Source organism: Pavona decussata, unplaced genomic scaffold, assembly GCF_977016875.1.
Source record: "Pavona decussata unplaced genomic scaffold, jaPavDecu1.1 SCAFFOLD_83, whole genome shotgun sequence".
Classification (NCBI taxonomy): Eukaryota; Metazoa; Cnidaria; class Anthozoa; order Scleractinia; family Agariciidae; genus Pavona; species Pavona decussata.
In genome coordinates, this window is record NW_028145501.1 from 1,175,984 (window position 1) to 1,200,126 (window position 24,143).

The 24,143-nt window shown below is 40.7% G+C and overlaps 3 protein-coding genes across 3 annotated transcripts in view; 2 read left to right on the plus strand and 1 right to left on the minus strand.

Annotated features, from left to right (window-relative positions):
- The window catches only part of LOC146475751 (uncharacterized), a 67,633-nt gene extending 44,100 nt beyond the window's left edge, over positions 1 to 23,533 (plus strand). The window contains exons 12-23 of the mRNA XM_085115451.1: positions 1,303 to 1,652; positions 2,960 to 3,178; positions 3,652 to 3,787; positions 4,727 to 4,798; positions 5,565 to 5,726; positions 6,867 to 6,956; positions 7,615 to 7,788; positions 8,632 to 8,716; positions 9,836 to 9,974; positions 19,495 to 19,670; positions 20,950 to 21,006; positions 22,417 to 23,533. Coding sequence (XP_084971577.1) covers positions 1,303 to 1,652; positions 2,960 to 3,178; positions 3,652 to 3,787; positions 4,727 to 4,798; positions 5,565 to 5,726; positions 6,867 to 6,956; positions 7,615 to 7,788; positions 8,632 to 8,716; positions 9,836 to 9,974; positions 19,495 to 19,670; positions 20,950 to 21,006; positions 22,417 to 22,600 — 1,844 coding nt within the window. The 3' untranslated portion in view covers positions 22,601 to 23,533. The remainder of the gene's footprint in view (positions 1 to 1,302; positions 1,653 to 2,959; positions 3,179 to 3,651; positions 3,788 to 4,726; positions 4,799 to 5,564; positions 5,727 to 6,866; positions 6,957 to 7,614; positions 7,789 to 8,631; positions 8,717 to 9,835; positions 9,975 to 19,494; positions 19,671 to 20,949; positions 21,007 to 22,416) is intronic.
- On the plus strand, positions 14,329 to 16,023 carry LOC146475754 (uncharacterized). Its single transcript, XM_085115452.1, has one exon. The coding sequence runs from the start codon at positions 14,381 to 14,383 to the stop codon at positions 15,797 to 15,799; it is 1,419 nt and encodes a 472-aa protein (XP_084971578.1). The 5' UTR covers positions 14,329 to 14,380; the 3' UTR covers positions 15,800 to 16,023.
- LOC146475755 (uncharacterized) lies at positions 16,322 to 17,234 on the minus strand. Its single transcript, XM_085115453.1, has 2 exons — positions 16,688 to 17,234; positions 16,322 to 16,358 (listed from the first exon to the last, which is right to left on the minus strand). Exons 1-2 carry the CDS (start codon positions 17,035 to 17,037, stop codon positions 16,337 to 16,339), a joined length of 372 nt encoding a protein of 123 aa, XP_084971579.1. The 5' UTR covers positions 17,038 to 17,234; the 3' UTR covers positions 16,322 to 16,336.
- Positions 23,534 to 24,143: the final 610 nt, after the last annotated feature.

Below are 24,143 nucleotides of genomic sequence, written 5' to 3' on the forward strand. Positions count from 1 at the left end.
TGGTGATTGCAAAGTCTAACTAGCACAAAACTTAACTAGGCGTTGAAACTGGAAGATGAACTCGCATGTAGAAAAAAATCGCAAAAGAACGCGTTTTTGATCCTTTAAACTGAGAAGAGTATCAGTTTTTGCTGAGCAACAAACGAGGAAATTCAAAAGAAGGCAGGACGTTTGGCTTTTATTTTAGTAGAATGATATTGAATAAAACTTATTGCAGAAGTATTATGCAACGATAGAACCATTGACCTCCAAACCCCATCGCGCCTTTGTTCTTCCAAGCGGAAAAATGCTAATTCTTTATTATATTTGTCTAAAGCGGGAAAAACCCCTCCTTAAGATGGAAGAATTGCGCCATTTGGTTTCTTTTGCCTTACGAAACAGCGAATTTAACGTCAAGAAAGTAACGATCTCTTTCTCTCACTCTTTCCGCTCTGAAAAGAAAGGTTTTAAATTTCGGGCAGGATTTGCTTATTCAGAGAATTAATATGATATTCCTATGTTGCGGCTTGTACATAATTGCGTTCGACGTAAAAAGAACGCACTTCTAATACAAATTGGAGTCGAGATTGTATGGGACAATCAACGAATGAATGGATCTCTGGACGCGTATCACCTATCCCCCCGCAGATTTGCATGGGCGGATGACATCACTAATTTGGCAAATCTAAGCTAAAATAATCTGTGATCCTAGTTTATAGTTAAAAGTTGGACGGCAGTGGAGTTATGGCATCTGAATTTGGCCTCTTCCGTATCATCCGCACCACAAACCATAATTCCTGAGGTTTATATCTGATTTTAGTTCGAGCGTTGAGCAACTTTATTCCTTTATGCCTTTATGATGAGTTTTACGTCGCTAACAGGTACACCGAGTCATTGAGCCGGTCTGACTTTAAGTTAAAAGGAGGGTGGGGTTGGTAAGGAATGACTATTTAGATGAACAATTCTTTTTCTTACTTTTTTTTATTAGAGGTATATTGTTAAATAAATAAGTTGAGATTCTCAAATTAACTTTGCATGTATGTTCATGGGTGTGACTTCTGAATTTAACAGTGGAGCCCTTCAAAAGCTATATTTTATAAAAGAGAAAAAAACCCTGTAATAAACCTATAAACCCTTTATAACCCTTTAAAAAAAGAAAAAAAACCTGATAATCTGCAGCTGCATTGTTTTTTAGGGCTGGGAGCATTGTTCTGTTGTTCGTTCTTTTGTCCTCTCGACCAACCATGTAACACGTTGCAAACGGTGCAGTTCGGCCCGAATTTAACCGTCTCTAAAACTTTTATTTGTGACATCTTTACGCAGATATCTCGACAGCCTCAGAGCAAACCCCTTCCCCGCAAACAACTGCTGAGACAACCAGAGCTCCCCTCGAGGAGAAACAACAGTTGGAAGAGAAACCAAGTACCACGTTTGAGCCAGCGACAAAAGTAGGGCCCTCACCCACTGCGAAATCACGCAAGAGAGACAGAAGGAAAAGAAAACGGCCGCCAAAGATAAACTTGAAGGATACAATCATACGAGCAGCAGGAGATGAATCATATGATAGCAGTGAGTTGAGTGAGATTGAAGTTTTCAGAAATAAGGAAGGAGACAGCAAGAATGATAAACCTAAAGAAGAACAAGATGTGCCGACGGACGCTCCTGCTTTCCCGGTTTGTATCATTCTTGGTTTTGTTTCGTTCGAACACTTACGACCTCTTGTCTTTCTTTGTAATGTTTGTTTTCTTGTGACTTGTCGCAGTTTCCGTAAGAGAAGATTTTTTCTCGCCATTATTACGAAAATTAGTTTCTCGTTTCGGTTGAAGGGACTATATCAGCTGTGGCACATGCGCAGTAGAGTCCGATTGAGACTAATTTGCATACAACTCGTCGCGGGATTTTTGCTTTTCCGCCATTGCAAAAGCTTTCAAAAATATCGCAACAAACAGCTTCTGTAGTTACTAAAGAACGTTTGTAAATAAAAAATTCAACTAGATTTCCGAAGATGAACGCAATTCAAACAGATGAAAACAGCTTCCTGAACTCTCCAATTGTATAACTTTAACTACCTCAGAAAGCGGGTCAGCGCTGAGAACTTTTTTAAAGATTTTAAGTTTAACTGCACATCTGCATCAACCACACGATATAAACAACAGAATTTTGTCTACTATTAACTATTATCATACCTGACATATTCTAATGTAAAGTAGATTAGGTTAGTTTAGAAGTAAACACACGACCCCACAAGCTAACAGCTTTAATTATCATCGTGTTTAAATAAAGATTATGTATGTATGTATGTATGTATTTGAGAAAGTTGGGTCGACGATTTTAAAGTGCTTCTCATCAACGCGCGCATGCGCTTAGGGTAACATAGTCCCTTTAAATTCGTGCCACGGTACACTTCAATTTAGACTTCATGTAATTATCCTTGTTTGGCAAAACCAATCACAGTGGTTTGATTGGTTGATTTATACGACACGCACGAACCGTATGTTAGGATATTCACGAAGTAGGGATGTATATAAGAAAACTAAATCACTCCCGAATCGAGACACGAAGTAGTCGGATAAACAGTCAAAATTTTTGTTCTTCTCTTTCTAAGGCAGGGCTTCATGTTGATGTTAATTAACAAATCGGCGGCAGTTTTCTTATAGACCATAAAATGACGTTACAATATAAAATGCTCAAAACTTAAGTGGAACCACAGGTGTAGGCCAGTGGTTTCATTGCCAAGTTCTGAACATTTTATGGCGTCATTTTATGGTCTATGAGAGTATTGGTCATAGAAAATTGCCGTCGATTTGCTTTTTACAATAACATGGTAAAAGTACGAGCAAAATTGGCTTTATTTTTCGTCGCAAAAGCGCGCGCGTTCACATCTGACGTCATTTTTATTGTCAGTTCTCTCATAAACAGTAACTATGCGGGAATTTGATAGTTATTTGGAATATTTATTTGATGGTTGCTTTTATTATAGGAAAAGTATTTACTTCCCAGTCCTGACGTCAGTCAACATAAATCATTTCCGTATCCAAGTGCGTCTCCAGGAGCTAAGGACGACAGTCAGTGGGCCAGCGGTTCTACTGAGCTGTTAAGCGGTTTGACAGATGACAACCGGAAGTTGGTTGGATACATGGTCCCCTGGGACCCCTGGGTATATCAACAACTGTTTTACCCTACTGCTGGAGGAGCCAAGGTAAGAGTAGCCTTGTTCCCACAGTACCACAGGAAAGTACTGCTCAGTAGTTTTCATTTGAATGGTCACACTTTAGGATTTCATCCACAGACACAAAAGTTAGAACCACCTTGTATAGCATAATAAACAGCACCACAGGAAAGTACTGCTCAGTAGCTTTCATTTGAATGGTCACACTTTAGGATTTCATCCGCCAAGTCAAAAGTTTGAACCACCTTGTGCAGCATATTGAACAGCACCACAGGAAAGTACTGCTTTGTAGCTTTCATTTGAATGGTCACACTTTAGGATTTCATCCACCATGTCAAAAGTTAGAATCACCTTATACTGCATAATAAACAGCACCACAGTAAAGTACTGCTCAGTAGCTTTCATTTGAATGTTCACACTTAAGAATTTCTTTAATAAAGGACTCATTTTCAAGAGCATCAACAATCTTCAGCCTGTATAATTTTATTCCTGTTTTTTCTCAGGTTGACATTACTTACAAGAAGCCAGTGTTAAATCTTAATTTGTATGACACAACTGGTGAAGAAGATATTTTTATTAATCAAGTTCTCGTGGATACGGGGATAGCCGTCTTTGTGGAAAATGTCGAGGGGCACACAGGTAAAGTCCTTTGCAATAGGTTTTGGAAAAGCCTTCCTCAAACGCGGAAACATCAGAGTAAAGAGTAAACAGTTTGGTCTCCAGGTTTTTAGATAGCTATCAGCCTGTTTGTGGAAGAATATTTTGGTTTATCAACAGAATTGATAAATTAAAGTAAATGTATGAAACATACGTAGAATTGATAAGTTGATTTGGCCATGTACTGTATCTGCAAACCTTGCATATGTGCGATATAAGATGCCGCAAAGTTCTGGAAGTGGCTAAAATTTTAAACACATCTGCGTCAATTTTAGCCTTTTAGGCAAGTGATCTAACCACCAAACCCCAAAATAGATGGTGGTCTCTGCCTACATCCCCCTTCCTCAACCCCTAAAGATGGTGTCTTTACTGCATAGCCACCCCTCTATCCAGCAGTAAAAAATTACAATATGATTCAAACCCCGCTTTTCTTGTTTATCAAGCAATGTTGACTCTTACTAGCTAAATATTTTTGTGTAAACTCAAATTTTAAAGCCAATAAAATTTTGTCGGTAATGCTCATGAGACAAGTAGTGTCTTCGATACCCCCCCCCCCCCCCCCCTTCCTCACCACCCGACAAGGTGGGTCCTCTTCGAACAAACTTGTAATTACCAGTTCCCTTCCGCAGACGTCCTTTGGCTCGTCAGGACCTTTCTGAAAACCACGCTACATGATGAAAGCTTCCTAATAAAAGATTATTATTATAAGTCACGCAAACCTCCCCCCGTGACGTGACGTCTTTGTAGGAGGCTACGTTCATTTATTTTAATAATAAGATCAAGCCTCATGCTAACTTACCACTCGATTCGTCTTCATAAAGTGTTTACCAATAAAATAAAAAAGTTTTGTCTCAGGTCAGGCAGTATTTTCTATAACGTTTACAATCAATGCTTGCTCACCTTTCCTTTCTTTTACTCTAGCCACACAGGCCATGACAGTAAAGCTCTCTGTTGAAGATTTAGAGACCACTGCAGCCAATATGGGGCACCAAGGTATGCGTTTGACCTTTTCTGTATTAGGTAATATTTAGGGGTACATGTACTTTCAAAATTTGTATTATTAGTTTAATTTGGATTAATCAGGTCAGCCTAAGCAGCTGATTTCAGTTCTTTTCTCATCTGTAGTACGCGCCCTCTAAACAGAGCTAACGCTCGAAACGTCAGCACTCCAATCTCTTTTCGGTGGCCAATTTACCTTTAGTTATCAATTCTGTTGATAAACCAAACATTTGTCTTTACTCCCCCCCCCCCCCCCCCCGCCCCCGTACCACTGAGATAGCTCCACAGTTTCAACTAGCTCCTTTACAATAGACCCTTCTCCAAAAATGGCGGCAACAGATTTGAATGACTTAAAATTGAGCTGAATGAAAAACTGATACCAGCATTGGAAAGAGCACCTTTACTTTAGTAACCTTGCAAAGTTTCAGCTTATTTGGTGTTATATCAGCTTAGGAATTGTAAGATGAAATTTGACAAATTTACAGACGTTGTATGACTGGGGGTATACGTCATATCCCCAGTCATACAAACGCCTGTAAATTTTTCATTTTTCAACTTACATTTTCTCAGCTAAAATTACACCTGATATGCTGAAACTTTGCAGGGTTATTAAAGTAAAAGTGCTCTTTCTAATGCTGGTATACGTTTTTAATTTTAACTTATTTGAATTTTCTGCCGCCATTTTGGAGAAGGGTCTATTGTTAGTCCTTTCGATCCTTTCAAATCTTTCACTAGTTTAACCTCATGAAATGTCTTATAGATTTAGCTTCCGAGGATCCCACGAACTTTCATTCAGTCACCAGTCCCACAAGCCCGACCAGTCCGCTGAGAGGCTGGGACCCAATGAAGGACGACTTTCTTTCATCTAAGAACACTTACGCCGTAAATCCAGAAGATTTGGATATTGCCTTTCAAGGATACCGTATGTATTTTATTAAGAGTTTTGTTCTAGAACGTTGTAGTTAATGAGTATGATTTCGCTGCGAGAGAGGGGAGAATTTGCGAGGATATTACGTGGACCTGGGTTTCGGTGAATAAGACGTATTCGTTTCGATTCGTAGTTACGATACTTCAAGGTTGCAAAATAGGACACTACGGTAATCGAAGCTGACAAAACAAAACAAAACCAAAAAGAAAAAGCCACCAGGAAACATGCTGTTTTTGCAGCATGGTAAATCTGATTTACCCACGGCGTCAAAGTGTCCTATTGCAATTTGTTAGGTGCATGACAAGTTTGAGGGTAGAACTGCAGTAGACCTGGTCCTGTTCAAAAGCTTTATTTTTTATTGGACCTTGATAGCCTGCAGCTATATTGTTTTTAGGGATAGGAGTATTGTTCAGGCCCCGGTTGTTCAAAGACAAGATAACTCTATCCAGTGTATAACTCTATCCAGCGGATGAAATGTACTCCAAGCAATACATTTTATCCGCTTATCCGATTTATCCGCTGTATAAAGTTACCTGCTTTTTGAACAACTTTGGCCTGTTGTTTGTTCTTTTGTTTGACCAATGATGTGAAACCTTGCAAACGGTACAGGTCGCCGTTGAAAACGAGGACATTCAGGACAGCAAAAGATTGAGGCCAAAGACTAAGGGTGCTAGTTCGAGTCTCTACCATTGTGTTGCTTCTTAAAACAGGAATCTTTGCCCCTGTTGCCTTTATCCACCCAGGTTTGCAATCCCTTTGGAGGAGGGGGCAATTGATTCAGTAGCCCTGCACCTAACAAAAGCTCTATTTTCACTGGACCCTGATAACCTGCAGCTGGATTGTTTTTAGGATTGGATCATCGTCTGTTGTTCATTCTTTTGTTCTTTCGACCAACCATGTAAGACGTTGCAAATGGTGCAAGGTGCCCCAATTGATTAACTGTTTGAGAAATAGAAAAAAGAGGGTGTGGGTAATTTTGGAAATTGTGAAATTGTCTAGCGCCCATCTGGGGTGGGGTCGGGGCGTTAGCGATACTCCTAGTAGCTCAATACTACCAAACCAAGATGAAGTTTCAAGTTTCCCTGAGGACCGAATGCGACCTCACCCATTTACCCAGTTTTGTTGTCATTTCAGAGGACTTGAGTAGAAGAGTTTGTCGGTTCTTTCAAACACGCTCAGGCTGCTGGCGAGGGGATCAATGTCCAAATCTTCACGTGAAGAGAGGTAGATAGACGATTTCATTTTCACTGTACAAATCGCTACATACTAAATACTGTAAATACTGTATACTAAATACTGTACATATCGCTCGCAGATCTTTTATTACTGTTAATGCTTAGAGAGGCTTTACTTGAGTGTCGGGAAACCAAAACCAAAGTAATTACTAACATTAACTACACCATAGAGAGATTCTTTATCGCGTTTACGGCAAACGTCAAACGTCAGATTCGTTTCCGTTTTCTTGAAAAAAATAAGTACATTGATGAAAATAGTGCAAAACAATTCTGGTCTTTGATGCTAACGCCAAAATGCTCAATTTTGCCGAGAAACTGAAAACAGCGAACGGTTAATGAAGGATAACCATGGTTACGTGGTCATTTCTTACCGTTTGCCGTTTGCCGTTTCCCGTAAACGCAATTCTAAATTTCTCTCGGAGCGCGGGAAAACGCGTGCAAACAAGTCAAGCCTGGGTTTTGTTTTGCTTCTCATTGGCTGAGAAACTGGCGCAAACCTTGCTAGCCATTCATACAGAGTAGCAATACCAAAATATAGACAAAATTACTCTCAACACTCAACTGATCGTGCGATCACCTAGCCATCGAAGTCGTTATTGTTACCTCCGCCTTTACGATGTCTTTGAATTTTTCTTCTTCTTTTGCAGGCGAGGAAGTGCATGAATTGGTAGAAGTGTTTTGTGACAATATCGACTCTTCAGTGCCTCTCCCTGATATCGGAACTTGGGTCGCAGTTCGCGTCACGGCAGTTTTCAATCCGGGACATTTTTGGGTACAGTTTCCCTATGGCTCTGAACCAATAGAAAAGCGTATAATGACAGGTATGTTGTCACCGACAAACGAAGGACCGAGCGACCGTGTTAGCGTGTTATGGACGTTCAGTTTTCTTCATAGCAGCGAAGAAAAAGTCGACATTTGCAGAAAACGCATTGCGAGCGGTAATAAATCGGTGACATTTAATTCGTTAAAGAGGATTTATTTATCAAAAGATCTGGAAAACGTACTGTTTTACACTTTTGAGATTAGTTGCCATCTTCAGTTGATGGATAAGTTGCTATCTGGCTGATAAAGGAAGCTGAGCTGGAAAGACCTTCGTATGGCCCCATGAATCTTAAGTAAACGTGTTGTATTCAGTACGAAAATCTTAGCCAAGTGTGTTCTTTGCTGTACTCTGTAACACGTTGGTTAGTGACCTATCCACTGAATAAAAGTTGTCTGTTCATTGCTCAACTGGAATCTGAACAATGCCAATCTTCCAGCAAAAAAATAGAGGAAAAAGAGGTAATGTTTAAAACACGAGCAGCAGTGTTTTATCGGCATTTAAAACCACGAGGCGCAGCCGAGTGGTTTTAAATCCCGATAAAACACGTGCTGCGAGTTTTTTGAACGGCTTCAAAAATATTTCTGGAAAAGTGTGTGTCAAGAGAGTTCACAACAATGATGCTTTTGTGAACGTTGGAAATTAGCATATGAGAAAAACATCAAACACCGCGTACTAATAAGGTGGAGGTTTTATCGGATTTTAAAACCACTGCACGTGATGTTTTATCGACCATTTGATAGGTCAATGGGCTTATGAATTATTGATGAGTTTTTGAAGAGAGAAGAATAGGCTCCTTTCGAGCTGACTTGCTTTCATTGTTTGCTTGTTTGTTTGTTTTCAGCGAGGATGCGTCATAGTGTTGATTCGGATTCTGATGATGACAAAGAAACGGAAGTTGATCTGAATTCTTTGATGGACAAAATGGGGTGAGGAGAATTTGTTTCAGAAATTTCTTGTACGAATCCAATTCGTGGACACCGGAGCGATATTTTGACAACTGAGGCGACGCAAAATTCTTGTTCGGTTATTTGTTTTTCTATCGTTTTATATAGTTTAATCACCATGTCCAAAATCGCACATAAAAATCAAATAACAGAAATCACTTTATTTAAGTGTCAATGTATTAAGCGCGGGACACTAATTGGGGACACTTTCCGGATAGAACTGGAAGTTTGAAGTGTTGGTTTTTGAGGAGAGGGTAAAACCCGAGTACCCGGAGAAAAACCTCTCGGACGAGAACCAACAACAAACCCTTACATCCTGCCACGTGTCAGAACTGAACGTCATAAACGCTGTTTTGTGAATAGATGCCTTTTCAGTTTTATCTGACTGTCTTTGCACACTTGTCAATAGTTTGTGATTAGTTCTTTTTTATAGTAGTTAGTTATATGAAAGTGTAAGTCCAGACGTATGACTCTGGGCATGTTTATTTTGGCATTTGTTAATAAAGAATTCAACAAACTCGACCCACATATGACGCCGAGTCCGGGAATCGAACCCGGGCCACATTGGTGGGAGGCGAGTGCTCTCACCACTGCGCCATCCCTGCTCCCCCAATGTTTAATAGCGCCTGTAAGGGAAATTACAACAAGGCTGTACTTTTGTTAAAGGAAATATCTTGCAATTAGGAAGGACTATTGAAATCCAAAAAGAAATTGGGGGTAACCACGCATATTTTAGAGTTAATTAAACAACAATTATTCTAAAAAGCCGTAAAATACAAAGCAATGTATGGCGTTTTTTTTTCCAAACCGAAGCCTTATTATCTCTGAAAAATGCATGGTTACCCCCAATTTTCATTTTGGATACCAAGAGTACTTGCTGAGTTCTACTTTTTCTGCTTAGTTTTAAACCGAGCAAAAATATCCCTGCTTTAGTAAGCACCACCCATAGGTAATCCGAGTATCTCCAGATGCGCAGAACGTATGCGCAGTAGCAAAAGTAGGCACCGTCCTTAAATTACTGTTGCGTCATTTGTACGATAAATTGTATTTTTAAAAAATCTTTTTAAGCGCACATCAATATTTTCACTGTTTTTTTCACAGGAAGTTTTATTCTCGTAATATTTGTCAAGACTCAAAGCGCATTCTACCTGCAGCTGGCGAGCTGTGTGTTGCTAAATACTCTAAAGACAACAAGTGGTACAGAGCCCGTATAACCAGCGTGCGCGAGGAGGAATTGCAGGTGAGATTAAGAGGAACATTCTCTCTTTTGTTTTGTTTTGTTTTTTGCTTTTTATTTGTAAAAGTAGAGACGAAATGCCAATGTCGATGCTAAACGAGAGAAACATACAGCAAGTGACAAGCGCGGGCAAACGTGACTTGACTAAACGCGGAAACTTGCCACCGGCGGCAAAATTGGCTAAACCTGTCACCAGTTCCAAACGCGGGAAAACTTGTTGCCTGAGCCAAACGCGAGAAAATTTGCCGCCGGCGCCAAACGTGGGAAAACTTGGTTCCAGTGCCTAGCTCAAAAACCGTCTAGCGGCTACTACACTTAAAGTGCCCCTGGGACGAAAATTTCATTTTCCATCTTTTTGCATTTTCGTGTAGAATATGACCTTCTTACTCATGTTACCAAATTTCAATCCTTTACGGCGATTGGAAGTATCTTCTTTTTTTTGGCTTTTTATTCGAGATTTCACGGCCGCCATTACTGGGCCTTGCTTCGGAAGTTAAGGCTCAAATTACAGGAAGTGACGCCATTGGCTCAACACGAAAAATTCCGCATGGATAATTTTTCATGTGGTTTCTACTTCATAAACTGTATTCTGCTGTTGCGAACTAAATAACAACTCAGATGCCACCTTTCGCCTCTTGAAGTCTGGTGACATCAATCCTAGCCCTGGACCGGTTTCTGATCAATTGCCTCGTGATAAATGCCAGAAGCTTAAACAGTTATCACAAAGACAGCACAATAAACTTGCGATCCGTGCGTAACCTCCATCGCTTCCAGGACGTGGTGAACGCCGAAAACTCTGACGTTGTATGCGTCAATGAGACATGGTTGAACCAAAATATCAGCAACTCTGAAATATTGTATTCTGGCTTTACAATATTTAGGCAAGATCGCTCTTATCGAGGTGTTGGTGGAGTTTTTATCGCAATCAAAACAGCCTCCTTCAAAGCTGTCAAAGGATTTAAACCTGAATCGGAAGCCGGAGCCAGGATCGGAGCCAGCCTCTTGCAGTTGTTTAGCTCTTACGTGATGGGTCTCTGACAACGTGTAACAGTGCTGGGTGAAACCTCTGATCCTCTACCCGACAGCTCCGGAGTACCTCAGGGCTCCATTTTAGGCCCGATATTATTTCTCATCTATGTAAATAAGTTGCCCGATTCGCTCCTGACGAGCCATGTTGCCATGTTTGCCGATGACACAAGGATATAGAAACAATTTAAGCTGACTTGCTTGCTGACTAGTTGACAGACATCACCGTTACAGCTGGCTGAGATTTTCATTTCTTAAAAGTTTTGCTCGCTGGCAGCAAAGACCTGGTATTTTTTCCCAGGAACGTTAATCAGTAACCAAGATAGACGTAGGGACACTCAGCTAGTGTTCAGTGCAACATAGGATTAAAAGTGTCGTTGGGTACGTCTATTGTAGCAGGGACTTTTGGGGCTATTTAGCTCTGTGGCTAAGCGAGAGGTGCCCTGCTACCTACCGGGATCGTTTAGATCAAGTGGACCAGATCTTCTTCACAGGAACATAGCGTTTATTGTAGATCTTGACTCATTCTCTTACAGGCAGAACTCAAAAGCTTTTACTGAACAACATTTGTCATATAAGACCCGTAACCAATAGTATTTCGACAACTCAATTTCACTTGCGTAAGCTTAGCAAATGGAGGAAATTCTAAAGGAATTACTTTTCGCGCCTTTACAAACTGAAGCTCATATCTTATTCGAAAGAACGGCAGGTGTTCAACACCTATGTGTTTTACTTGACGGCTCCAAAGGCTCCGATATTTCCTAAATTGAGTGCAATCTATTTTACTGAAAAATGTCCCGTAACATTCCTCCCTTCTTAGTTTCAGCTGTCCTCAGCTGTTTAATTAAGCAATGAACCTGAACTTTAGTTCGGAAAACAAGATAACATTACACATTCAGTTTTCTTAACAAACAAACAAACCTTAATTTCATTTGAAACTTAAACGATCGGAAAGTATCATAACTTTCAAACTTATGTGGCGACTGAATTCTTCATTTAAACCTGACGGAAATTCATGACTGGAAAACATGGACTCTCGGCGTCCTGGAAATCTGGGCTACTCTTGGCCCTCAATAAACATTATAAAACGGCTGCACTCGTGGCTATAAATACTATAAATAATGTCATAAAAATCGCGACTCGTTAAAAAACGTTAGAATACGACTCCATTTTTTGTTGAAAACGACAACACTACCGTCATTTTCAAAAACCAAACGAACTTAAAGGCCTCTGTTTGTATGTTAAAAAAACTTTCATTTGAAATGTTCAATCTGTTTACTCTTGTTCCACTTTGCTCCTCAATGATCAGATAAGTTCAGTTGACGGAGGTAATCCTATCCTCTGTGCGGGGAAGAATAGCAAAACTGCCTGAATGTGCTGGCTTGTTGGTAATGTTAAGTACAGTCCTTTGTTCCTTTTTTATTTTTTTCGGTGACAAGTCCTGTTCTTTGTTCTTCTTATTAACTTGGAATTGTAACGCAAATCCTCGTTGCAGTTTCTCTTGACTGTCCGGTTGTTACTCAGAGTAGTGTGTATGTGGTCTCTGAGGGAGCCTGGCCTGTCCATTCCGTTTCTCGGGTGTTTCTGTTCATCGTTGTTCTGTTGGTGAAGAGCATTTTTGATCCACTTGATACCACGGTTTCTCCACCAAATGTAGCAGGGACTTTTGGGGCTATTTAGCTCTGTGGCTAAGCGAGAGGTGCCCTGCTACCTACCGGGATCGTTTAGATCAAGTGGACCAGATCTTCTTCACAGGAACATAGCGTTTATTGTAGATCTTGACTCATTCTCTTACAGGCAGAACTCAAAAGCTTTTACTGAACAACATTTGTCATATAAGACCCGTAACCAATAGTATTTCGACAACTCAATTTCACTTGCGTAAGCTTAGCAAATGGAGGAAATTCTAAAGGAATTACTTTTCGCGCCTTTACAAACTGAAGCTCATATCTTATTCGAAAGAACGGCAGGTGTTCAACACCTATGTGTTTTACTTGACGGCTCCAAAGGCTCCGATATTTCCTAAATTGAGTGCAATCTATTTTACTGAAAAATGTCCCGTAACACTATTAATAGGGTCAGGAAATTGTGCTTTAGTGACTCGCAGTTTGCTTGCATCGGTCGCCTTCACGTACCTTCATTCGAGGCGAAATTGCTTTTCAGGCGTGAACACAGGTCTGTCCGAATAAATTTTTTAATTTTTTAATTAAGAAAGCTTATTGTCTGTTAATCTGTGTGTCTTGAGTCACTGAATTTCTTCACCATGCGATCTTCTGTAAACCGTGGGAGGGCCAAACCATATCTATTACTGTCCCTTTGTAAGTGTAAACAAACCGAAATCCTCCAGCGCATACCAAATTCGCCCGCATGACAACACGATCAAATTACGCTGCACAATTTTGGCACTGACTAGAGTTGTTCATTTACCCCTCTGAATTTTATACAACATTGCTTTTTTACTGCAATATTCTACAAAAATAAAGTAGTAGCTACCTGCAGTCATGGACGGCCTTTTATTCATGTATAGCTGTCGCGTTCGCTGGTGTGAAACATGTATTGTTTGAACAATAAATAAACAACGGCGCACTCGTAGGAGCAAATACGACGACTGTACGCGTATCTTACAATTAAATAAGTTGAAATATTTCAAATCTCCCCCAATCAAACTCCGAGATTTGAATCTCATTTCTTTAGCAAAAATCCGTAAATTTGATTAATTATGTTAAAAGCTATGGGCCAGTTGAATCTAACTTAGGCCGCGGCTTGAGACAATCATTGGGCCTCCAAATCTGTTTATAAGTTGTTTATTTTAGGGAAATAAATAGTTTTCTAGTCTGAGATGCAAGCCTTCTTGTTACTGGAAACAGCAGACAATGTTTAGACTGTGGGCAAAATTGAAAATGGCTTAGAACGTGGTTTTGTTAAACACCGTTTAAATTGAGAATGATGATTATTCTAGAAAGTGACGCAGGCATACTCGGAAAAAAGAAATCCGAGTGCTCCTATCAGGAGTCGAACCTAAGACCTTCCGATTACTAGTTCGGATGCTCTACCACTGAGCTACAGGAGACTCGTGGGAGCTAAGGCCATTAAACTAGGTTCATGGGACAAACATCCTGCATACTGCTAGGATTTGAATGTCGAACGTGTGGTATATGAAAGAAATGTGATGGTATATTTCCAGCCTGGTGAAATTCATTCACCAGGCTGGAAATATACCATCACATTTCTTTCATATACCGTTTAAATTGTCTTTTAATAACTGACCCTATGATTATTTGTCAAACGCCTTCAATAATGTATCACCAGTCGACCCTTTTGTACAGGTGGCGCTCAGTTTTGTCTTTTCTTTGTCTGGCACGTTTTTAATCCGTGTCTTAGTGATGAGTCCATTTCTTTGTTATGCCCTGTTGATACTGAACAGTTTCAATTTGAAAGTGTTTTCTAACAATGTATCTTCGTTTCCGTCAACTTGGGATTTCCATCGCTTTGCCGCGTGGGATTTTAAAGACGTCTTTAACGATTCTTGTAATGTTAGCAGCCAACAATCAAATAGCGACGAACACACCTGGAAGGCACGATCACAAGTCAATAATATCAACCGAGTAGACAGAAAGGAAGATATTATAACAGCACTAGAACGATATCTGCTGGGAAATACGTCCTCACCACCCAGGAAACAATTCAAGGATGATGATGAAACATTGGAAGGACTTCATGAGCTACATTTGCTATCAGCTGCCACCACCAGCGGAGCAGTCTGCCTTGATGGTTCCCCCCCTGGAATTTACCTTCGTAATGGAAGTGGCATTGGAAAATCTAAATGGATTATATTTTTTGAGGGGGGTGCATGGTGTCATGATGATGACACTTGTTTTAAACGTTCCAGTACAGAGCTTGGCTCCTCGAAATGTTTTTCCCGGTTTCTCCGTCTTGAAGGTTTGCTTTCGAATCAAGCTAGCTACAATCCCGATTTCTACAACTGGACTTCTGTGTTTGTTCGCTACTGCGACGGTGGTTCCTTTACAGGAGATCGCGCTAAGCCGCTTACAGTTAACAAGAAACGACTTTATTTCCGAGGTCGCCGCATACTTGACTCTGTACTACACGAGTTGATCCGAAGAGGTATCGATCAAGCTTCCGAGATCATATTGAGCGGCCGATCGGCTGGTGCTCTCACTGCGATCATACACGCTGATAATATTCGAATGCGTTTGCGACGCGTCACAAACGCGTCTTTTCATGTGCTTTCAGACGCAGGCTTTTTCGTTGACGTACCTTCGTGGAATGGAGACCCAATAATCCGATCGATATTCCGTCATATATATTCTTTACACAATTCATCGAAACAATTGAATCGGGCATGTACACGCGCGCAAAAGCGTAACCAAAAATGGCGTTGTTTCTTCCCACAATATTCCATTCCCTTTGTTACGTCGAAAATCTTTCTACTTAACCCACTGTATGACTTATGGCAGATCGCTTATTTGTCCAATGTTTCTTGTGTTTTTAATCTGACGTCTTGCAATTCTACGGAGCTGTCTCATATTATGAAATTTCGGGACAAAACGTTGCATGGATTGCGTTCGGTTCTGAAGTCAAACAGCTCAGGGGTATTTGCAGATGCGTGTTTTGTTCATACCCAATGTGTTATGAATGATTTATGGACAACGATTACAGTAGATAACGTTACAATGAGTCAAGCATTCGCTGAGTGGTACCGCGGAAGTAAGCTGAATAGATTTCGAATTGATCGACCGTATCCCAGCAATCCTACATGCCCGAAAGATTACCATGATTAAAAGATGACAATTGAATCGTTTTTTGAAAAAGTTTTTACAGTTTCGCGGAAACATAATGGTTGAGAGATACATTGCTATCAAACCCAAATTTTAGCCCTTTAACCCCTAATATCAAATAACAAATTCTCCTACCTTGTCCCCTACACTTTTCTTATAAAAGTACTGGGGAGAAGTTATTAAAATATCACAAAAATTCACCTTGGGTGATCATATCCTTAATGCTCATGACCTCAGGGGTTGAATAAGCATGTATATTACAAGGAGAAATTTGATGCTGATCACTGGTAGGGCTTAAAGGTTTAAACCATTTTCAACAAGAAAGACATTGAGAAAGGTTTATTCCGGCGTTCTTAAGGGTGCGTTCGATTGACACTATTCCGGAATAAGAATGATAGGAATAAACCCGAACAACCGTTCGATTGAGACGCCTTTCCAGTTCCGGAATACATGGAATGTATTCCAAACATTCTGCTCCAGAGAGCAGAATACTTGGAATAATCCGGAATAATGACGTCATGCTTCGCGGTTTTTTTCAAGTCAACAAACAAAATGGCTTCCGCTGCGTGCGAAAAAAACGAAATTTTACTCAAAAAAGGATACTCCTGGAGTCGGGAAGAGACCCTTCTCCTCATTTCCTTGTACGAAGAAAAGAAAGAGATGTTCCAAAATGTTAACTACAAGAAGAAACAAGTCTGGGAAGTGATTGCGGCGATAATGCAAGCGGAGAATGTCGAGAGTGGTCGAAATATTTCGCCGCGGGCTGACCAGTGCGAAGGCAAATGGAAAGCTCTCACCCTTGCCTTTCGCAAAACACATGTAAATACTGAGCTCTTCGTTACATTGAATCTGTCTGATATTGATCTTATTGATTCTTGATTTCCAAGAAACCACAATGTAATCAACAAGTGCTTCTCAACACTTATCGGCTCTCTACCTCCGTGCTGCGGGCCAGTAGGAAGCTCTGGACAGTTTCCAAGTTCTACAACAAGCTGTTCAAATGTGTCCGCCGAAATGCGAAAATGGCTGTGAAACTCTGACAAATTATAATTGGGAACAACAGTTTCCGCATAACCTTCGATGCAAACCGCTTTACGCCGCTCTGACAACAAGTTATTTGCATTAAACAGGAGCAGAAACTCTTCTAAGACATCTTCTTCCTCTTGTACAGATTCCTCCTCGAGAAATTCTTCAACAAAAGTTGCAAAACCTGCAACAACGACCTTCAAAGTCGCCGCCATGTTGCTGTTCACGATGTTACGGAAATTTGTATTTTTTCTCGGAAAACTGCTGTCTGCGTGTTATGTGGCGGGCATTATTCCAGAAACGGAATAATCGTTTTATTGACGAAAGGATGGAATGGCTATTCTGGAATAATTCGGAAAGTATTCTTATTCCGGAATAGGGTCAATCGAACGTACCCTAAGTTTCAATGTTTGGTTTCGATGTGCGCACGTTTCTTCCCATATATGTAACTTCATTCTTGTATACATATTTCGTATCTTTTATGTAGTTATACTTAAAATTATGTTGTCTGTAATAGTGAAGAGAGTTGTTGAAATAAATAGAAAAAAAATGAACAAATACATCTCCACAAAAATAGCGAAATATTACATCATAAACGCACTAGTACAGTAAAAATCCGCGAAAATTTCTAATTTAGACTCCCTTTAAATAGGAACCTGTTAAGCCTTAAATCTAAATCAAGTTCATATTTTATAAAATTTATTTTCAAGACTTAGAATTTATAACTAAAATAAAATAAGCTCTCAGGCATGGGAAAAGGCCAACATAGCACACACATTATTGCACTACTATACTAAATTCTTCCAGCCACTGTACTATTTTGTTATCAAGAAAATAATAACCTTTTTAAGAACGTATATAGCCTTCATTTCTGTTAAGCACCATTTATGTAAGAACCTGTTGAGGCTAACTTGGAATAATACAGGTTTTTACTTGTGGGTTTTTACTGTATTTGGAAAAGACAATAGCGGGTACCAGTGAACTCCAGTCGTATGGCCTCCGCCGGTTACATCTGTTTTCCATCCTCATTCTCGATCTAATTCCCAGAGCGCGCATTACCCATACTGCTCTGCGAAAAGAGCAACCAGTCAGCTGGACAAGGATTTCGCAGACTCGTGCCCTGGGAACGAGATTGCGTGCGTCTGGTGACGTATCCACCGCGATCAAACATCTGCGCATGCACGGTTGTCTTCGTAAACGGAAACACGCAGCGCCGGTCAGTCTCCTCATACTTCACTTAAAAAAACTTTCTAGTAAATCGTAAAATGATTCAGTAAACTCCCAGAACTGTTAAACTTTGAGTTATCAAACTAAAAACCGCATCGTTATAGGAAATTCTTGCGCATGACCGTCACCCCAAACCGCTGGCATGTTCACCATTTGACCGTGGTCAATGTGAGGCACGCCTGACTTTGTAGAACAACAGCTAAAAGATACAAAGGAAGAGAGAAAGCTAAACGTGCTGAAAGCGAAATTAGCCATAGGATTGGCTTCTTTAGGTTTTTACGGTCTACGGAACAAACGTTTGAAAATGGTACCTCGTGTGAAATTCAAAGGACTTTTGTTGTCTTTTGCTAAAACGTCCAGAAAGCCAAACGTATGTGCTTTGCTTTGTTTGGTATTGTTTGTTTGTTTGTCTGCTTTTGTTTTTTCAAGATTTTTCACGTCCATCCGTCAACGAGCCGCAGTCGCCAACCGGAAGTCGAATGATTCCTTTTCGGGCGCGTTTTTGCTCCTCACAACGGACGGGAAAAGCTTTTGTTGGACGTGGCTTTGGGTGGCTTGACGTCACTTGTGATGGCGTCAAAACGCTCCAAAAAGGAAAAAATTCAACTTCCTGTTGCCGTCCGTGGCTCACGAACGTCTGTGCTCAAGCTCCATATTGTTTTGATTCATAACTTCTCGACTTTCGACAACGGTCTTGAAAAAAGAAATATTCTTTTTGGTTGCGTTTTGAAAGATTTTCGATCTTTTTCACGTGAATGGATGGCTTAACCATATTTAAAAATCTTTATTTTTAAACATACAATTAATATCGCTTCCATGTTTACTTGACTGGAGTGGCTTTGTGACTGGCTCAGTCGAGCCGAATACGATGCAATTCACAGAGACGAATCAATTAAGCCAGTCTCCTCATTTGGTAAAGTGTGCCTGCACTGCGCCTTGCTGTTTGTATGGTTACTGGATCTGGGTTTCCCGCTTTTAACTCTTTAAGCCCTAACAGTGATCAGCATCAAATTTCTCTTTGTTTTATCAATGCTTACTCAACCCCTGAGGTCATGAGAATTAAGGATATGATCACCCAAGGTGAATTTTCTTGATATTTAAATAACTTCTCCTCAGTACTTTTATAAGAAAAACATGGGGATAAGATAGGAGAATTTGTTCTTCGATATTAGGGTTTAAAGGGTTAAGGGGAGTTTTTCTGTCTCTTGATTCACAATCAACGCGTAACGAAATAAGTATAAATTTTGGTTCACCCTGGGAAACCTGCCAGACTCGTAAGTCACGGAAAACAAAGGAAAACAAAAGGAAGAAATCAAAAGAAAATTTCACAGATTTTTTCACCCAGTGTTTCCCTTAATTTCGGGTGTAAAAGGAATCAGATTAGCAGAGCACTGGAACATTACTGTTTTCATTTCTTTTTTCTCCTTATTCCTGTTTCTCCACAGGTGTTTTTCGTGGACTATGGCAACTCTGAGTGGACGCGTGAAAATCACGTGAAACGCATGCTTCCCCACTTTCTCCATCTTCCATTTCAAGCGCTCGAGTGCTTCCTCGGGAACGTGGAGCCCACGCGTGGTTCACACGAAAACGGCAGGAAATTAGAGTGGTGCGAAGACGCCATGTAAGTGTACTTTCTTACAATTATAATTGTTGTTTTTTATGTTTTCGGAGAAATTAGATGTTGATCATTTGGGGCGCTCACCTCGCTTAGGGACTGGTCAAAAAGTATAGGGTGGGGTGGGCGGGAAGGAGGGAGTGTGGGTCATCAGTTTTTGAACCCTTGGTAAGGGGTGTGTCGTTCAATTTTTAGCTAGCCATGGAGGGTGGGTCGTCCTGTTTCATTACAGGAATAGGTACACATTTATCTGCCAACCTACAAGTGAAAATTCACTAGAAAAAGAAAGCAGCATTCAAGCGTTTTCTGAGAAGTATGCAGTAGATCTAGACCTGGTAGTGAAATACATGAATCACCTTGGGCACCTTAACATGATGAAACAAAAGAGAGAGAGGAAGAAGGGAGAAAGCAGAAAGGAAGAGTAACTTGGCCTATGGGGATGTAGAGTGAGAGAAACTCCTCTGTGATTAAGGATTTGCTGAGAAAGCAAAGAGTTTCTGTCCTTAATCTGTATATCGAACGTCAACGACCGAAACTGAAGAGAAATCAACGGGAAAAAAAAACAAGTTTGACTTAGTGTAAGCTCACATTCAGACACAAGTAGCTCTGAATCGAGTGTCAGCAGCTCAGAAGCAAGTGAGGACTGTGTTATGCAGGAACAATGATGACAATATCCCCCTCGAAAAACTGGTTTCCAACAGCTGGAGTGACAGTGATAGCGATGTACCGTTAAGCGTACTTCGCTAAACTTAATTCCTCACGAAGCGAGGTCGGAGGCCGGAGGCCGGAGGTTAATGACTTTGTCATACAAAAAATGTAGTTTCCTTGGATTACATAGCAAGAAAAAAAATCCATGTTTAATAGGGGGTGGGTCATATAATTTTCAACCTTCATTTAGGGGTGGGTCAGTCCGTTTTGTGCCAAAAGGAGGGGGTGGACCATGTGTTATCCACCGTGTTTCCAAATGCTCCGGACTACCCCACCGTATGCAGTCGCCTTGCGGACACCTCGATATTATGAACAACCCGATAATACGGACAGCAGCTAAATCTCCGGCAAAAATAAATTTACAGACGTTTGACTGAAATGAATTCTCGCTATTATGGACTCGCGATATTAAGGACACTAAATCGCGGTCCCGAGGGTGTCTGCGATAGAGGGAGTTGACTGTACTTTGTGACCAGTCCCTTAGCGCGCACGTCTTATTCTCCTCTTCTCTTTCCTTTCTAGCGTCTGCCACATGTACAACATCTTGTAAAGTAATTAGCCTACTTTGCTTTTGCAGGGAAACATTCAAATCTCTTACAGAGGACAAGATTCTGATAGCCAACATTCTTTCCAAGTAAGTCTGGGTGTAAATTTCAGTAGACCTGCAACCTTCAAAACCTCTATTTTCACTGGACCATTATAATCTGTAGCTGCATTGTTTTTTTACGGTTGGGAGCATTGTTCTGTTGTTCGTTCTTTTGTCCTCTCGACCAACCATGTAAGACGTTGCAAATTGTGCAGGTCGCCTCGTGAATCTCCCGTGGGGAGAGGGCAGGGTAGGGATCCTCTCTTATATCGCCTGTTGGTGTGTGCAGGCATAGCCTCTCTGGTTATCCATTTTTCATTTAAATATGCTGTCTGTCTGCTTATTGTTTAAAAATAAGATTTAGTTCGTTTTGGTCTAAAAGAAGTTGGGCGTCAACTGCTGGGATTAAGGGATAAGATCTAAAAAAATGGTGTGAACATTCATTGACCTTCATCACAAAAATATTTGGATGAATAACCCTTTGGACCAGAAAATTGTCCATATAAAGAAAACACAGTGAGAATATTTTACCGTCCGAATATTTTCAATTATGTGCGAATTTACGTACCTATGCGAATTACTGTAATTTGGATCGTTTTACAACAGGAAAGGTTTATAAAAAACGTTCGACGGTGCGTGGTTCTATCATCTCTAAGAGTTATATCGTTAATTCCATGAAACTACTTCCGACTCGTGTCCCAAGAAATTATCTGAACGTTTCTGTTTCTAAGTTTATCGCGCGTATAATATGGGCCAGTAATTTAAACAGAGTCTAACTTAGGCCCCGGCTTAAGACAATCAGTGGGCTTCCAAATGTGTTTACAAATGGGCTATTTTACGTAGATAAATATTTTTCTAGTCTGGGATGCAAGCTTTCTTAGAACGTGGTTTTGTTAAACACCGTCTAAACTGTCTTTTAACAACTGACCCTATGAGTCCGAACGTATTCGTAAGGTCTCAAGTTTCTGAGCGCACACTCACTTACCAAATCTTTTGGGTTGCAAGTGTCCCGACTCGCGTGCAGACTATTCCGCACGTTCTGGCGTCCTCGAATGACCTTCACGTTCTGTTGCTAAATCAGCCTATTAATGTCATTGAAAGCCTTGAAATAGTACTTGATTCTTAGCGTTCTATCTCTCAAATTCTCTTGAGATTGGGCACCGACAGTCTCGTCCTGCTGATGGATGTTCTGAAGAGGAAAAAAAGGGTGGGGTGGGTTGGTTAGGGAAAAATCAAACACAGGACGAAACTTGGAGATTGGCGAAAGAGAGAACGTCAGGGCAAGGAATACCGTGAGCTGCATTCTATTCTACAACACTTCGCTAGATCGACAGAATGGCATTGCTCATTTTGTCTGATCTCCTTTTATACGTGAGAGATGAGACCGCTGAGAAAAGTACTTATCTTCGGACCAACTGATTGCTTGTTTGATTTTAGAGGTTTGCTTTCTTCTTGCAGGGCGTGGAATCAGACCATTTACGTGGATCTGTGGGACACCGAAGGAGAGGAAGAGATTCACGTCAACAAGGTCCTCATTGAAAAAGGATTTGCACAGGAAACAGATCACACTGTCAGCAACCCCTGGAATATCGAAGGCACTGTTAGTCTAAACCCTCACAAGACTGTGGGACTTCCGGGATAAACTTTTCCTCGGGTGATACAAGGAAAAAGTAACACTTTGCTGCTCAGGTTTCCTGGCATCGTTGTCGTTGCGTGACAGGTATTTACGCTTCGGATTAACGTTGGACGTTGTCATGCTTGACTTGTGTAGCGTGACACATACAGTACTGCTCAATTTGGGTAGACATTGACCTCTTGCTTCGTGTGACGGTGACTTGGGGATATCAAATAGTTCGGAGTCACGCAACACCTGCGGTATTGTAGACTTATAACATAGAACGTTAAGTCTGTGGTGGTAGCTTCAACAACTGTGCGCCATGGGGGTGGGGTGGGTGGGGGAGGCAGTGTAGGTTTCATCCCGCACTTCCCTCTCATTTCCTTTCCTTTCGTAAGTGAATGTTGCCTTTGTGCTTTTCATATTTCAAAATTTCAAACATTATAACGGAAATCACTCTGGTTGACTGTAAGCAGGTGTCACGTTTTCTCTCAGTTAAAAGTAAATCTAAAACCAATCGTGTCTTGCTCCTGCTTGCCGCGTTTTACCGTCCTTGGCGCCTATTGCATGTATTTACTTCCAGTTCTGAATGCCTCAACGCGTTGTTTTGCGTATGTTTGGTTGGTTAAATTTTTATATGAATTTGGATTTGGTTTTACGACTCTTATTGAAAACTGCTCTATCGTGAAATGATTCCAATTTCTTCCTCTTTCCGTCATCGCAAAAATTGCTTCGTTTCTTCCAACCCCTCCCGCCCCTTTTACTCTACTCATACCCCTACCCCCACCCCCTGTATTGGTCGTCTAAGTGCTCCATGTCCTTCGTCTGTGCTCGTCCGTTTTTATGGTCGCAGTTGTACAAAACATTTCCAGATGTTGAAACTAAAGAATATTAAAGTTATGTTGAGAACTGAATACAAGTCTCAATATTGGACAGCTTGTTGTGTTCAGAGTAATAAAAAGCAATACTAGTGACTAATGACTAGTGACTATCATAACATACTTAGATTATTAGGGCACGCGACACTTACGCGTGGGAATCCACGCTCTTCGGCGCCTCCCGAATCGCACCATGAATCGACTGTTTTGAAGTCTGTTAAACAAACACTAACATAATGAAACCAGGCTATACAAATGTCTGCAGTTTATTTGCGAGTTGAATCGAGGACTTTATTATACAGAGGTTCGTTCATTCGTGGTACCACTGTACATGAAATGAGGTCCCTCTGTCGTCACATAACGTGAAATGACGGCATAATATTTGACCGGCGGTCATCTTAGATCCACCATCCAACTCAGTGTTTATAGGGCGTAAAATTAATCTAGCAAGCCTGTAGATCCAAGCTGTTATGTCATTCATTGAAAGGCGAAAACGAAAAGCCTTTCCTTCCCTTTCCTTCTCCGGCGACTGCTCTTGGGAATCCAAGGATAAATTTTAAGGAATACGTTGGAAAATATTCTCAAAATCTTTAGCAACTTATGAAAAGAAAACCGTGACTAGGGAAATCACCAACGTGAAACAGTGTGGTCTAAATTGTCATAAAATTTGGTGAACTTTTGCTTTGATTTCC